The sequence below is a fragment of the Marmota flaviventris genome, chromosome 11 (genome assembly GCF_047511675.1).
Source record: "Marmota flaviventris isolate mMarFla1 chromosome 11, mMarFla1.hap1, whole genome shotgun sequence".
NCBI classification, from domain to species: Eukaryota; Metazoa; Chordata; class Mammalia; order Rodentia; family Sciuridae; genus Marmota; species Marmota flaviventris.
Window position 1 is genome coordinate 12,472,531 of NC_092508.1, and position 16,063 is coordinate 12,488,593.

General features: G+C 38.9%; 1 protein-coding gene across 1 annotated transcript in view; it reads right to left on the reverse strand.

Annotated features, from left to right (window-relative positions):
• The window catches only part of Nyap2 (neuronal tyrosine-phosphorylated phosphoinositide-3-kinase adaptor 2), a 235,869-nt gene that overhangs the window by 54,874 nt on the left and 164,932 nt on the right, over window positions 1–16,063 (reverse strand). The window contains exon 4 of the mRNA XM_027941643.2: window positions 6,285–6,494. Coding sequence (XP_027797444.1) covers window positions 6,285–6,494 — 210 coding nt within the window. The remainder of the gene's footprint in view (window positions 1–6,284; window positions 6,495–16,063) is intronic.

Below are 16,063 nucleotides of genomic sequence, written 5' to 3' on the forward strand. Positions count from 1 at the left end.
AAGGCCCAGCTCAAATGCCACTTCTTATGGGAAACTCTTCTTCATTCCTTCATCATCCCAGACCCATGGTTTTCACTACTTTGCTGCAGAGATATTTGTAAATGTAGCAGGAATCATAGGAATAACTAGTATTTATTGAAAATTCATTGGGTTGCAGTGCATGTTTTTATCTCACTTAACTCTTGCCTTCAATGAGTTAGGTATTGTTATCATCCATCTTTCACAAATCAAGTTCAGAGAGATGAAGGGACATGCCCAATATCATCACCAATGAAAACAGTCAGGATTTAAAACCATATTTGCTGGTTGGTCAATCTAAGCACTCAACCACCATATTATACAGAGTTGCACTTATAATTAGTATAAAATATGGGATACAAGAAATTTCATGTTACTTTCTTTATATAAAAGTAGATTTGTATCTGTTTTTCACTTCTCTGAATTTGTGGGCAAACAGCTCTGCTTGAACATAAACGGCAGAATCATATATGGCTATAGAAAATGCTTCCCCATACAGTGGGTTGTGAAAAGGCCCAGAACCATATTCTGCAGAATGGAATATACCATGGGGTCCTTCTGGTCTTCAGCTCATGATGGTTATCACAAGGGAGTCTGTTGTCCAGGCTCAGTCTCCTGAAGTACAGGATTCTATATGATGGAAGTTGAAACCGTGAAGCACGAAGTCCAGCCTGAGTGGAAACCCCTTGTATTTTCTCCCCTTCAGGAACTAGGCTGCTGGTCCTCATTATTCATAGAATTCTAGATGTCTGTTCCTCTTCTAGAGTTAAGAAACTCTCCCTCCCTGCCTGACCATCAAAGGCTTCATGACTGTCTTTTCCCCATTCCTATACCAGCATGGCTTTATCAAATGTCCTGAGCTCCTAAAAAAATTAAATGGAAGAGAGCAAGGTGTCCACTGGCACCTGCTTCTTCTTCTGGAACCAAGACTCCAACTAATGATCACACTTGATTTTGCAAACCAGAAAGTGTAAACTGGCAGTCTTCACATCTTACCCAACAAGAAATCAGTGAATCATTCACATTTTCTGAAAATTGAGCTATACTTAAAAATTGGAAGATTTCACACAATAGCAATTGAATCTGGAAACCTGGGGTTAGCATTTCACATGGGCAGCATCAGCAGGTACTGGGTAGCTTCTGTGTCCTTAACATACCCTGTGCTCTCCAGGTATCCTGCATTCCATCCCTCAGTCCCAAGGTTCACCAGCTTGCAATGGCTTTTCCTTGAAGTAGAGAAAGTGGTTTTTATATTCTCACTTCCACCAAATGTGAGAAGACATACTTTACATTAAAAGTGTTTCAAGTTTCAGAAAAAAAATGGTAAGTTATTTTCTTTTGTGAGAGTGATATCCATTTCTATGTGCTTCCTGTGAGAGAAAAGCAGGCCTGCTTTGACCAGGGGCTCCTCTCCTCTCCACCTGCTGAAGGCGTGTCTGTCCTACAGACATCTCAGCTGGCACCAAGACCTGCTCACCACAGCAGAAGCACACGAGGGTGGGCATAGAGAAGCTGACATTCATTGCAAGTCTTCAGTCTTCCAAGTTTTTGGATTTTCTTTCTTGCTTTGATTTAAATGTTACAGTATTAGCTCTGTATGCATTTGTGTATGTGTGTGCACGCGCGTGAATGTGTATGCACATTTCATGAGCACTCCCATGCTCTTCCACCCTGGGTTCACCTTCTTCATTCCACATGGGAGTTTCTCTTTTACTCAGCTGAAAATAAGGATTTTTCAGAAGATTTGATGAAATCCCGGTATAAGGCTTAATGTCTCCTATTAAGCCCTGTATCATTTTTCAAGTCTGCATTACAGTTTTGATCTTAGAATTATTTTAAATGTATAGTAGACAGAAGATAATAATAAAAACAATACATTTAATTACAATCTAATTAAAGTACGTACAGTAGTCCTAAGCCATAAGGAAGCAGAGCAAGACCTCTGAGAGGCAGAGATTGTATTTTATGTAGCTGATGGTGCTGTGTGTGACTATGAATATATGTCCCCCAGAAACCATAACAGAGCTGGATACAAGCTGCTTGGAAACTGCTTGTTAATTGATTCAGTGATTGAAAACTGAGTTTTTGTAAATGCCATATTTACTTAAATAATTTCCCCACTTTTCCCCATTATTTTTACAAGCATTTGGGTCCCAGTTTCCCGTTGCCTTCAAGAATCTCCCTCTGGGGAATCTCTGATTTACTAAACAACAGTAACTTTAATAAAGTGCAGCAGCAACCAGCGGCAATGGTAATTAGAATTGAGATCTCCTGACATGTTTGCTTTACTTCAGCAATCCTTCAGTCCTCACAAGAGCCGTTACAACAACCATTTCAAGTGGCTAAACTACTTTTGGTAAAGCAACGGTCTGTGACTGGTAGAAGTTTGTATGTGTATGTATGTGAGTGGTGGGGAGGGGCGGGGGGAGAGAGAGAGAGAGAGAGAGAGAGAGAGAGAGAGAGCGCCAGAAAGTTGAAAAAAGGAGAGAGGAGTTCACATGTGGAATCTTCCTTCCTCTCTAGGTTGGGTGTGGTGTTAACACCTATGTGGCTTAGGCAGAAGGTGACAGATGACTGTTCTGGTGTTTCTTGTAGGAAATGAGTCGTTCAGTGGCCCAGTGACCCAGAGATAATAAAGAAGAAGTGTAAAAAGAAGGAAAAACAGTTCTTATTCTCCTCTGTTCCACAATAGCAAGTCCAAAATTCCATCTTCACCTACAAAAACAAGTTAACTTCAGACTCTCTATTTTATATATTCTCACTAGAGGAATTATGGCATTTATTAGGATAGAATTGGCACACTTTTCATTCTTTCTCTTCAAAACAATTAAAGCTAACAACACAATAAATGTTTTTTTTTTTCCCTTTTCTCCATTTCTTCCTCAAAAGTGGTAGAAGGATCAACTACAGAACCAAGTAATGGCAAAGATCATTGAGTAGCTCTTTCAATACACTCTGACTTGCAGTGACATTAAATATGTGATCACATTGCCTCAACATTTGGAATCTTTTAGGGATCCAACAACTTGATAACACAATTTTTAACAAAAATATTTTCTTCCTCCACCTTTATCTAACTGTCTCAGAATCTAAAGCAGGGAGCATGAGGGACTGAATATATTTTTGTCATTTCTTCTGGTTACTAGACAATTTATTGCTCTATAAACAGAGCTAAAGACTCAGAAGAGCAGACTTTAGATGCTGTAAAACAAAACAGAAGCTTCAGGGGTTTGAGGCAAAAGAAAGTAAAACTATGGTATAATTGTTTACACTCTGAATTTCTTTGAAGATTCATGTCAAAGTGTTGGAGACACTAAAGGTTTATATTTACCAGTTTTTATGCAACTTATTAAGTGTTCAGTAAGGGTTTCATTACAGATTAGGTCTGTAATGCAACATTGACTTCCATGGTTATCATACCTTTGAGATTGAATTGAACCACACCATTGGCTTTCCTGGGCTTTCAACTTACAGGTGGCAGATCACAGGATTTTTAAGCCTACCTAATTATGTGAGCCAACTCCTCATGTAAGTGTGTCATTTCAATTCATCCCCCAGATTCTTCTGTTTTTGAACACATGTGAAATGTTTGGATTTCCCAGGATCCCAGCTCAATTTCCTTTTCATTTCAGTTTTCTTCTCTTCTAATTTGGGCTTTTCCAGTTTACTTTCTAATCACTACAAAGTTCTCTAGTCCCACTACTGAGTCACACCTCATCTCCCTGACTTCAGACCTATGATTCCAACTGTCTTCTCAATTATATGTCCAGAGCATGTCCAATTGCATACATGGTCAAAATTTAAGTTCTGACATTCCCTCCTAAACCTTGTTCCATGTTTCATATGGACTGTCCTTGTCTCAGTAAATGGCCTTTCTATCACACACATTTAAAGCCTTGGAGTGCTCACTGAGTCTTCTATGATGCAAACCAAATTGAATTATTCCTACCTTTAAAATGTCCTTTACATAATGGTCAAAACCTAATAATGATGTGGCAGATACTGTCCATTGCTTATGCCCCTTATGCCTGCAAAGTTATTTATAGATATCAGATAGACTCTTCTTGATTTAGAGGGGAAAAGGATTTGAATAAGCCCAGGAAGTCCCATCCCTTTCACTAAGTGGTTGGTCCCAGAAGCATGTTTCCAATTTCTGATCAATTAGATGAAAGGGACAGAGTCTGCTGGGGCATCGTGCCCAAAAACGTGTGTTCAGTTGAGATCATGAAAACAAGATTCAAGGGTAGCAGAAGAGGAGACTGAGAAAATAGAGCAGAGACAGTTCCTGGGTCCTTGATGATATCTTGACCCACTGCAAAACAGTTGCACAGTTGACCTCCAAACTTGATGCAAAGGGAGCCAACAAAGGCCATTATTGTAAAAGACCCTGATAGCTTGTGCTATGTAGCTGAAAGCATTTCTAATTAATATGCAAGGCCCTTCAGGAACATTGCACGTACATTTGTATTTTCTTCAATCGACCTTCCCCTGTCCTTCACAATAAACACAATTTGTTCCATTAATTCACTCTCTCTACTTAGCTGGGATATCCATCTTTTGCTCTTGGAAATCAGCACTCTCGTTTTTAAACCTTTGGACTCAGATTGGGATTTGCAACATTTTTACTTCCACGGATATCATACCTTTGAGATCAAATTGAACCACACCCATTGGCTTTCCTGGGCTTTCAACTTACAGGTGGCAGATCACAGGACTTTTAAGCCTACCTAATTATGTGAGCCATTTCCTCATAATAAATCTCTTTCTGTATACCTATAAATATCTTATTGGTTCTTTTTCTCTGAGTATTCTAAAACACATTACATTGTAATTTTCTATTTGTCTTTCTTGCACCAGACCTTGAACACCCAATGCAAGAATATTTTATTCATCATTGAATCTTCATACCCTTAAATAGTAGCTGTTGCATTTTCAGCACTCAGGTAATACTTCTATTTTTCCTAAAATATATCTGTGGTCACAATATATTATGTTATTCACATATTTTAAATAGAACTGGTATAAATTTAGAAAATTCTTTAAAAAATAATAATAAGCCCCAAACTAATAATAAGGCTCAGTCAATAAGTGACATCAATCATTTTAGGGGGTGATAAGAATCATTTGCTCCCTCTTTCTTTTTGACAAGATATGCAAATATCTTCTTCTCATTCATCTATAGCAATTTATAGTTTACTGTAAAATGTCTTTTAAAATTTCTGCTAAAGGCACACGTCTCTTATCAGATTTGAACGTAGGCTGTGATGTTAGTTTTCCACATGATAACATGCTTTGGTTCCACCATCAAAACTGAGTTGGATTTTTGAGGCTGTAGGAGATATTACTGGGAATGTTTTCAGCAGTATCACACACCAAGGATCATTCATCCTGCTAAAATTTTAACATATGCATGAGTGTCAGAGAGACCATAGGCTAAATTCATGTAAATTGCTTTCTAAGGTGAGTATCAAAGTTGAAAAAAAATTAAAGGATTGATCTTTTCTTTAGAGCCCTAACACTCTGAAGGAATACAGACCTGAAAAACTACAGAAGGTTCCTTGATTATTTGCAGTTCATTTCAATTGTCAGCTCTCTGTGAGAACAGCATGTGCATTAATCAGTTCAAAGCAGACATATGCTGCTGTTAAAAATTGATGTATAAAAATATTGATCTATTAACCATGCAAAATTGCATTGCATACTATTAATTTCAAGATGTGAAATTTAGAGGCATATTAGATTAAAAATTTCTCGTTTGACTTAGATTTGAAGACTAGGTGCAATGCCCAGTTACTTTCTCAGCTCACCACTTCAGACACCTCAGAATATCTACTCTTTCTACTGCTTGTAATCATCTTCATCCCATTGCTATCTTCAGTTTTATCTTGTTCAAATTTTACCAGTTGCATAAAATATTTTTTAAGCAAAGGAGGCATAAATACTAAACCAAACTTTTAAAAATAAAGTCCACTTTACTAGAGGCCTCTAGAGGTGTTTGAAGAAATTTAGCACAAAACTTTTCAAGCTGTCAGGCTGCTGCTTCCCAGGGCTCCAGTGGCACTATTTACTTACCTATCATCTCTGTGAAAAGAAGGACCCTGGAGTGGTACAATACACTGTGCACTCCTTCATATGAAGGCCTACACTCTCTCTCTGAGTGGAGACAGATGTTTCTGTGGTGATGTTTCTCTAAGTACTATTTGCATGAGAGCAGAATTTCTAGAACTATAAAGAATTACCATCATGAAAATCATAATCCTACTTACCTGAGCTGTGGTTTCCTGCCAACAAGGTGGGGCTCACAGAGCACCTTCCCATCCTACTGGTGACCACAGGTGGACCTGGTGTTCCATCCCATTCCTGAGCTTTGATAGGCTCTCTCGAGGATGATGACCCATGGTGCCCTCTCTCTTTGCTTTCCAACTTGGGCAGTGGCTCTGTGCTATGACTTCGGACTTTCAGCTCCTCTGTGGATTCTGTGTATTAACAAAAAATACCTTCCATTAAACAGAAGCCAAATCTTTCCTAAATTTCTTTTAAGAAATTAAAATGTTGTTTTCTAAAACACTTCCAATATGTTGTAGAGAACTTATACTTGTATTGGAAACTATAATATTTAAATGTAATAGGGACACAGATCCCATGAGATATTTTTCTCAGGTGAATAGGTCAAGGGAGTATGGTTTTTTTCTTTGCAAAATGAAACTCAAGTCTTCTTTAATAACTCTTCCCTTGTGCTCATCTTTAAGGACGTTTCTTAAAGAACAATTTACATCTATTATTGACTTTCTCATCTTTCATTTACTTTACTACCCTCTGTGACCTGAATCAGCCCAACCACTCCACAAAACCTATTTTCTCTAAGATCACCTAGCACCTTCTAGTTAATGAATTTAAAAAACATTTTCAGTCAGTGACAATTTCTCCATCACTCATCGATGTGCATGTTTGATTCTTTTGCTTTCACTGATGCTTCCTCTTCCAGCGTTTGGTTATCTATGTCTAACGCCCTTTTTGTAGAAATCAATACAAAATACTTTCTCTTCCTCCATGCATCCCTGATACATTAGTTTTTCAAAGGTACAAGCTTAGCCACAGTCCTTCTCATTCTCTCTACACTCTTTCCATGATTTTATTCCGCAGGGCTCAGCTAGCAATCATCTGAACATTAGTGATGGTTGATAGTTTATCAGAGGCCTGGACAACTCTTCTTAGATTTCAGTTCATTTATCCAACTGCCTGTTCAGTAAGTCCATCCAGATCTTCTGTGGATAACACAAATGCAACATTTCAGATACTGAACAGATAACATTTCTCCTTAACCTAATAGTCCCTGTCCAGCTAACCATCTGTTCTATAGTTTTTATCTCCCGTTCTTTAATTGCTACTGTCCAAACCCATCAGCAGAACATTGTGCAGATTTCATTTCTGAATGTCTTGTTTCCCCTTCTCTTCTACTTTGTATCATATCTACCTCAACTGCTCCTTTTCAAGCTCTAATCATCTCCTTTGAATTATTGCAACTTGACTCTGTCTTTGATTCCTCCAAGTACAAGCTCCTTATACTGCCCAAATCATCTATTTAAAATGCAAATCTAATCCTTTGAGAAGCCTCCAGTTTCCACAGGGTACTGACTAAGCTCCTTACTATGGCCCACAAGAATCTTTGCCAACTTGCTCTTCCTTTCCTAACTTTGTCACTCTCTATTGATCACTGTTACTCAATCAACATTACTGAAATGGCTACAGCTTCTTCTTCCTTCTCTACCTCCAAGAAATACATGCTGTCTTCCACAACTACTTACAACCTTTCCTGCTTGAATATATATAAATTTTGTCTGTGCTCAGTAACTACTCAATGGGTTACTCAATTTAAGTATTTTCTTGAAGCTCACTACCCCCACCTGGTTATGGTCATCTGTTCATGCACTTGTCTTACATACCTCTGTATCTATCTGCTCTCCTCAAAAGGCTATGGAGTTCTTGGATGCTAGTTTTCACTTTCCTAGCACCTAGCATTCTTTTCAATAGATATTTCATTTAGTAATTCATTTATGTAATAGGTTTCTCAACTCCTTAGGCATTGTTCTGATATGTGTAGGAAACACAGTATTTCTACTGGAACAAGAGCATCAAGTGATAATAAATGTATTAAAGGGGCATGCAGCTGATAATATTTTCAAAATCTGATTATCACAAGTTGTAAAATTCAAGTGTTGAGTTTAATTCAAAAAATGAATTTCTGAGAAAAACCAAAGTGAATTTCTCAAGGACACAGAAATGATTCAAAGCACCCATATTCTATTGTTTCTACTTTTAGGTTCAAATACTCATCAACTTTCAGCAGGGTGACAGCACAAATGTCACACTTTGGTCCCTCATCTGAATCAGTAGGAAAAACAGTAGTTGTGCTATACCGAGCAGCTGTGATCAGGAATCTCAGAGGCCTCTGCTCTGCAGCCCTGCCTGGTGACCCCAGTGATGTAACATCTGGTTTCTCCTCCAGGAGCCTCATTTTCAGCAGTACAAAATGGGATGATGCCAGCCCTGCCTAACTTCTTTGGTTTTATTTGAATAATTTAACAATATTCTACATTTTTAAGTATTTTGGAACCTAAAAAGTTACACACAAATAAAAGTAATATTCATTTAAATAAATAATAACCCTGCTCCTTTATGAATTTAATTTTTCTACATTTAAACTATATAATCATTAAGAAATGGTATGTACAAATGGAAAGTTCCCAGATCACATATAAAAATAGAACTCTAATCCATTATCTGTAATAACCTGCCCAGGAAGTCAATCTCTGCAGTAAAAGCCAGACTGGTAGAAAGTTAGACCACTCTATCTAGCTACTAATCCAGAAAGCCAAACAGTAGCCCATGTAACAATTGGCCTCAACTGGTCAAGACTAGAGATATGGTTTGGATATGAAGTGTCTACCAAAGACTCCTTTGTTGAAGGAGATGTTCAGAGATTAGGCTTTTAGGAAATGATTGGATCATGAGGACTCTAACTTCATTAGTGGATTAATCCACTTGACAAATTAATAATTTGAATGAACTATTGATATTAGAGGACAGACAGAAGAGGATGGTGGGAACATGAGGTTAAGAGAATAATTCCAAAATATTGTCTCACCATGATGACCCCCACATACTTTCTTTGCCATACAGCAATTTACCTGAAGCCCTGCCTGGCTTAAGTAGGCAGGATATGTCACAAACCTCAGCAAACTACCTGTTATCTGCAAGGGAATGCAGGCATGAAATAAGGACAATAAGAGAAACACAAGTTATTCTGAAGGGAGAGACTCTTGTGATCCTTTTCATTGACCATATTCCCGAAGACAAGGATTCTAACCATAGAATCTATAAGAAGGTATGGTGAAGAATTCAATAAGAACTACTCAGCATGGGCCAAGGGGACCTAGAATTGTCATAGCAATAGGTACTTGAAAATCTGATACCATCTTGCTGTCAGTCAAAAGTCAAGAGGTGGACCTGGGCAGGACTCTCTGGAAACTTCTCTGGGATCCCCAATAAAACTACAGTGCAGAAGAGGTACCCTGTTCCTCTCCTCTCTGACAGAATTCACTCTCTCCCTTGAGAGTGTCCCCTTTCCTTTCTCCTAACCCTTCAGTAAAGTCAATCCCATTACTCTGAGCAACAGAAATCTTTCTAACTTGATAGCAAGAATCAGGGTTTGAAGGGTAGGTCTTCATGCTGCCTCAGTCACACAGAAGACCTCAGCTTTGGAATATTGGAATGTAGTGGTAATTGTGGGATGTGGGGCCTAGTTGAAGGGAACTGGTTTCGGAGAGGGGGGATAACCTAGAAAACGGCTTCTTTTCGCATGTCCCTTCTCTCTCCCTGCTTTCGAAGCACAGAGAGAGAGAAGGGACATGCTGTGAGCTGAGCAGCTTTCCTCTGCCACTCATTTTCCTTCTGCCATGATGTCCTGCCTCTCCTCAGGCTCCAAGCAAGGAAGCCAGATGACCTTGGACTGAAACCTCTGAAACTGTGAACCAAAATAAGACTTTTTTCCTTTAAGTTGTTTATGTCAGGTATTTTGGTCACAATAATAAGAACCTAATACAAGTGCATTAAAAATGAGTCATTTTCACAATTTTTGCTCCAGCATCCAACTAAGAACAAACTAAAAGAAAGACAAATACACACATTTAACCAATCACAGGCCAGGCTCTATTTCTGGTTAGCATGATTCCCACTTCCCCAGGCTGAGAGCATACCTGAAGCCTTCCTTATGTTAAAAGGAAAACTTCAGATAAATGAAATTCAGTAGAATTCACCAAAGCAAAGACATAATTCATGAATTGGGCAGCAACCTGAACCAGTAAAATTTCAGAGAGCTTCATTCAGTGATGTGAGCAGGCAGTATTTATAGACAGATAAAGAAAATGACATGCAGAAATTTGCTACATTTCCAGCATTGGACATGTTTTGGCAGTTATAGCCTGTGATTAGCTGAAAGCTTGGCTGCTATGATTGGCTTAGGCTCTGCTATTTGTTATAAGTATATAATCTTAAGTTAGGTTGCAGTTTGTTTATACACTAAGTTAGACTGTAGGGAGGCATCTTTCGGCTAAATTTAACATTTCTTTTTCCACTTTGCTTTCCCATTTCTCTGTCTGCCTCTGAGTCTCTGCCAAATGCAAGCTCTGAATAAATAATCTCTGCCCATTTTCATTTGTCTGGTCTTCTTTTATTTTCACATTGCTATGTTCCTTCCAGCTCTAAGATGCTATGCAGTTATGCAAATACATGTCATGAATAACATTCTATGAGATGAACTTAAATCAAGAGAGTAGTCCCATAACAATTGCAAGAATTTAGGTCTTTAAATGGACCTTTTTATAAACTTAGATTCCAGTTATACTGAAATCAATTACAAATGGGTCAAAATATTTTAAAGGTAATACATTTCAGCATAATCATTAAATAGGACAATTTAACTATCACTTGCTTTTCAGTTCAGAGACAAATAAAACGAAATCAGAATCAGAAAAGAACATCCCAGACTATTCCCAAGCTGTTTATTCACAGTTTCAAAGAAAATGTAACTCTGGCTTTCAAATGTCACAGCCTCAAAGCCTAATGATCCATCTGCTTCACCCCATGTTCTCTTTCACATTTTAAGCAAACCATTGGGTTTGTTATCTGCTTGTGTATTTTCTTCCATTACCAGTATTAAGAAGAATTTCCTTTTTTTTTTTTTTTTTAACTTTCACACACTCCTATAGAATCCTCTCTCACTGGAATTGGAACTAGCCAAAGAAAAACATTGTTCCATCCTAACACAGGGCTCAATACAGTTCCTGCAGGTTTATGCATTTGAAATACATCAGAAAGGCTAAGATGTGTGTCAAGGCATTTCCAGCCACAACACTGTCTGTTGTCATTCAAGTTTCACTTATGTACCTATCAGGGAAGTGTCATTCAGGTCTCATGCTTCAACTACACAAAAGCCCGGGCAGCTCTGGAAACAAAAAAAAAAAATAGCTTTTTTTTTTTTTTTTTTACTTTTCTTTTTTTCTTTGTTTTCAAATGCCAAGGGTTAGTGAATTTAGATATATTTAGAAAAACTTGAATAAAAGAACTGAAGAAATTGTTCTCCTCTGATTTGTGCCTACGTAAATGTCTGTCTCCCAGGTAGAATACAGAGGTGAAAAAGCTGTAAGAAAATCATAAATGGAGTATTGACCATTTTTATTTGGGATAAATCTGGTTCATACACAGGCACACACAAAAGAACCACTTTGTAACCAAATATGTTTTCTAATTAAAATAAAAAACTTCAAAACAGCTATTGAAAAGAAACATTAGACAATCAGATTAGGAAATATGTAATAAAGACATACTGTAAACTCAAAGAAATCTATTCAGGGGACATAACTGTACATATTCATGTATTTCAGTACATATATTGATTTTAGTAACATGAACTTCATGAAACAAGATCCATCCTACATATTATGGTAAAGTTTCCTGTGGAATTTATGCTTCTCAGTGTTCACAGTTACAGCCCTGCTTGTGGCACACAGTGCCAAATACATAGAATGTGCTCCTCATGTTCTGTTCCTTGAATGAGCAACTGAGCAAATGTTGACTCCTGCTCTAAAATCAGGCTCTTACATTGAAATCTGATCTGAAACCAAGTTCATGTTGTGAAAATGTGATTGCATTGCATTTCTTTTTCAGGCTGTGTATTTTGCAGATCATTGTCTTAAAGTTCTTACAGTATTTAAACCAAAAAAAGACTGGAAGGATAAGAGATCAGGGACTCAGTGTTTCCATGACCAAATATTCTCTCCAAGTACAAACTTCATGCAGCTAACTCTGATGTTCCTTCTCACAGTTTTCTTATTCCCTGATTCTTTATGATATCTCCAGTAAACATCCCTCTCTTTCCCAATTGGTCCCCATCCTCTCTCTGCCATGGACCCTGGGCCAACTAGAACAACTTGGTTCTCCTGGCTTGGATGGCTTTCCTCACCAGAGCTGCCCCTAGCAGATACTGGTCTCAGCAGTATCTCCTAGTCACTCTTCCTTATCAACATCCACTCCCGAATCAGTGAGGATCTTATAGGTCACCACACCTAAAGACCCCTTTCAAGTCCATGACAAGTAAAATACAGCACTGCAGGGCTTTTACATATGCTGCCTGGGGTGGGGAGCAGGGTAACACGTTAACACGAACAGCACCACCATAGCTCCAACCGTGCTCATTTTCTAGATCAAAAGGCCATGATCTTCAGAGCCAGACAACTTGGTTTCACATTTCTGCCACACCATTTATTTGCTACTTAACCTCCATCAAGGCTCCTGAACCTCAGTTTCCACCTCTGTAAGTGAAGATACCAACAACTGCTGTTCCTGTGAAGATTAAAAGAGATAATGCCTTACAGTTCCTTACATAGCAGTGCTAGTAGTCATTTCATTGTTTCCTAAGGAACCATCCGAAACTAACTTATCCCCATGTGGGGAGTGTCCACTGCAGCATAGCGGCCCTCAAGACCCACACAGGAAACAGAAATGCACAAGGCTTTTTCATGCTCCTTGCTCCCACATCACTGGTTCAGTTGTGGTCCTCAGCTTTCCTCCTTCCTGTTATGGCCTTCCTGCCTCACTCCTGTCACGGACTTCTTCAGCAACTTTTGAGTAACATTGCTCCCAAGTTCCCCAAGGCCTTCAGAATCAGGATCCAAAGTTTCTACCATTTTTTTTGACAACCTTCTACATTTTTTCTCATCACAAATATTAAAAATGTGTTTGATGAGTTGCTCTCTGTTTATGTTCCTTCAGCCTGATACACTTCTACTTCCAAAATAAAATAAGTAGCTAATTAGCCCAGTCTTATCCTTAGGGAATACTCAGCTCAGGGGCTATCAAGCCAGGAAGTTTCCCTTACCTTCTCTCCCTACTTTGAGCTCAAGGTGAGGGTAAAGGGTTAGTATTAGGCTCGGGATGGCCTAATCCTGCTTCCGAAAATGATCTTGAAGCTTGTCATCTTGCTGTGCTTTATCTGTGGCAATTACAATAAAAGTGTACTGTTGTCCCCTCCTGTCAGTCCTGATATGTTGGTGTAATGTCATCTTCCTATTTATTGTCAGCCCTGATTTGTTGGTCTGCACCTACACAGGTGGACTACTAGGTGGCACAGGGGTCTTTAAACAATGTGACAAAAATAATATAAGAGGGCTGGGGATATAGCTCAATTGGTAGAGTGCTTGCCTCACATGCACAAGGCCCTAGGTTCAATCCCCAGCACCACAAAGGGAAATAAAAATAAAAAATAATATAACAGACTTGTGGCTTATTTGAGTCAAAGTGACACACTGGAGTTTGGTGCTCACCTTTCTTATGTGGCAACTGTATATGTAGAATCTAGGCATACTCATGAGGTATCAAAACAGTCTCCATGTCTGTAGGCCAAATAAAATGATACTACAGTGAAACCTATAATTGCTGCTCAACCCCATGCCTTCCATGACACAGTTCAGAGAGGCCACACCTGTGCTCCCGAGGTACATATCAGTGCATCACTTCCTACTTGTGGCTGTTGATTTATTATATATGTCTTATCCTCCACCTGACCATAAGCTTCTTTCAGGTACTCAATAGCTGAGTCTTCAGTGAGAAACAAAAGATGAACAAATACAGGCGTGGTTCAGCCAGGAGGGTTAGCTTATTAGCTTTCACTCCTTGCTCTAAACACAGCCAAGGCTCATATTATCTCACCAGTGTCTCCTAGCACATGGGTCATGCAAGCATGGATCAATACCCTTCAATAATTCATGAATGGGAATTCCTGACTGTAGTCAAAATTATCTTTGTGTTAAATCATAAGTATTTCTAATTGGTTTGCTAATGGTAGATCAGATTTTTAAAAATTTCCTGGAAGAATGAGCATCATTTGTAATTTTGACCAGACACATGAATTCCTTAGGGAACCATAGATTCCATTTTCCTTTCCCCTCCAATATTTAAAAGGGTTAATTTGCCATTAAATTTAGTTGTTTCCATGAACATGAGGTGATTCAGCTACTGTAGATAAGAGACTTCATGTTTGTTGTTATTCTTGAAATTCCCAATCTTATATAAGGATCCCTTGGTTGCAAAGCATAAGCTTTTACTGTGTCTGACAATGCAGGACCCATGTTGCTGATGAACACTGGAACTTCCTGCAGACGTAAAGAATGCTTCAGAACTGACCCTCATGTTGGCAGAATCAGCAGAAGCAAAGTCACCCCATTCTGTATCAACCACTGAATAATGAAAATAATGGAAGGTGGTTAGGGTAGATTCATTAAGCAGAAAAGACAACATGTTCAAAGTGCTCAGAGAGAACAAAGTTGCATCATCAAATGAGTTATTAAATTGAGACATCGAATTTTTAGAATTGAAAGGGACTTCAGAAATCACCTATTGCAGTAGCTTGCTCAAAGCCAGGCATTCATGCTCATAATCATTGAAGTGTTCCTCCTGCCTTTGCAGGACAGCCCCAGGGAGTGAGAGTTCTTGCCTCATGGGAGACTCTGGCTCAGTCTTGAGCATCTCTAATTACTAGAAAGTGCTTACAGAGAGCCAAAGTCGGCTTCCTTCCCACTACTGTCTCTAGGTTTTGGCACTTGTCTCAGTCTGTTCGTGCTGCTAAACAAGAGACCTGAGTTGGGTCATTTAATTTTCCAACACATGAACTTTAAGGGACACACGCACACCAAAGCAGTACTCCTGTTTCCATAGCAACTCAGAAAAGTCTGTCTGTTCTTAAATAAACACCCTGGAGAATCCAGAGTGCAATAGTCCAGTGCCCCATGGTCCCATCTTCAGAATACAAATCTAGGACTCTCACTGTCCAGGGCATCCTGACCTGGCATTTAATTGCAAAGTCATCATGACTTTAAAACTGTGCTGTGTGGAGCTGATCAGAGCCTTTCAGACAGAGACAGTTCACCTGTGAGTCCAGGCAAGCCCCAGGGCCCTCTGGTTTCACTTCTGTCACGCCATCCCCAGAGCCTGGAGGCAAAAGAGGGCAAGAGCTCCCATTCTCCTCAACGAAAGGGCTGTCAGGGACAGGGCAACTTTTTATATTTTATTATTCCTTCTGTCTTGTGTGAACTCTGTCATCTGGGGTCAGTTTTGTCAGTTCCTACATCTAAGAGATGGCTTCCCTTCAAATGGAGAGAGAGAGAAAGATTTTAAATAGTCAGAAAGAAACTCTAGATTGGGCCAAGAGACCAAGTAGGGTAAAACCCTGGTACACAGGATAAGGCACACGGAAGTAGGATTGACTCTGCGACGAATTCTAATCCTTCTGCAGGAGTAAAAGCAATTCAAACCTGTTACACAACTTTCCCAAGGTCACAGTATGGCAATTAGCAAAGAACTCACGAAGAAATGATTCCCTGACCATGATCCATGGGTACCTCTCCCCACAACACCTTGAAACTTACATACTGGCTTATACTTAGTAATTTCTTTTATTTTTATGGTTGTGATTAAAAATAATTTGAAATTT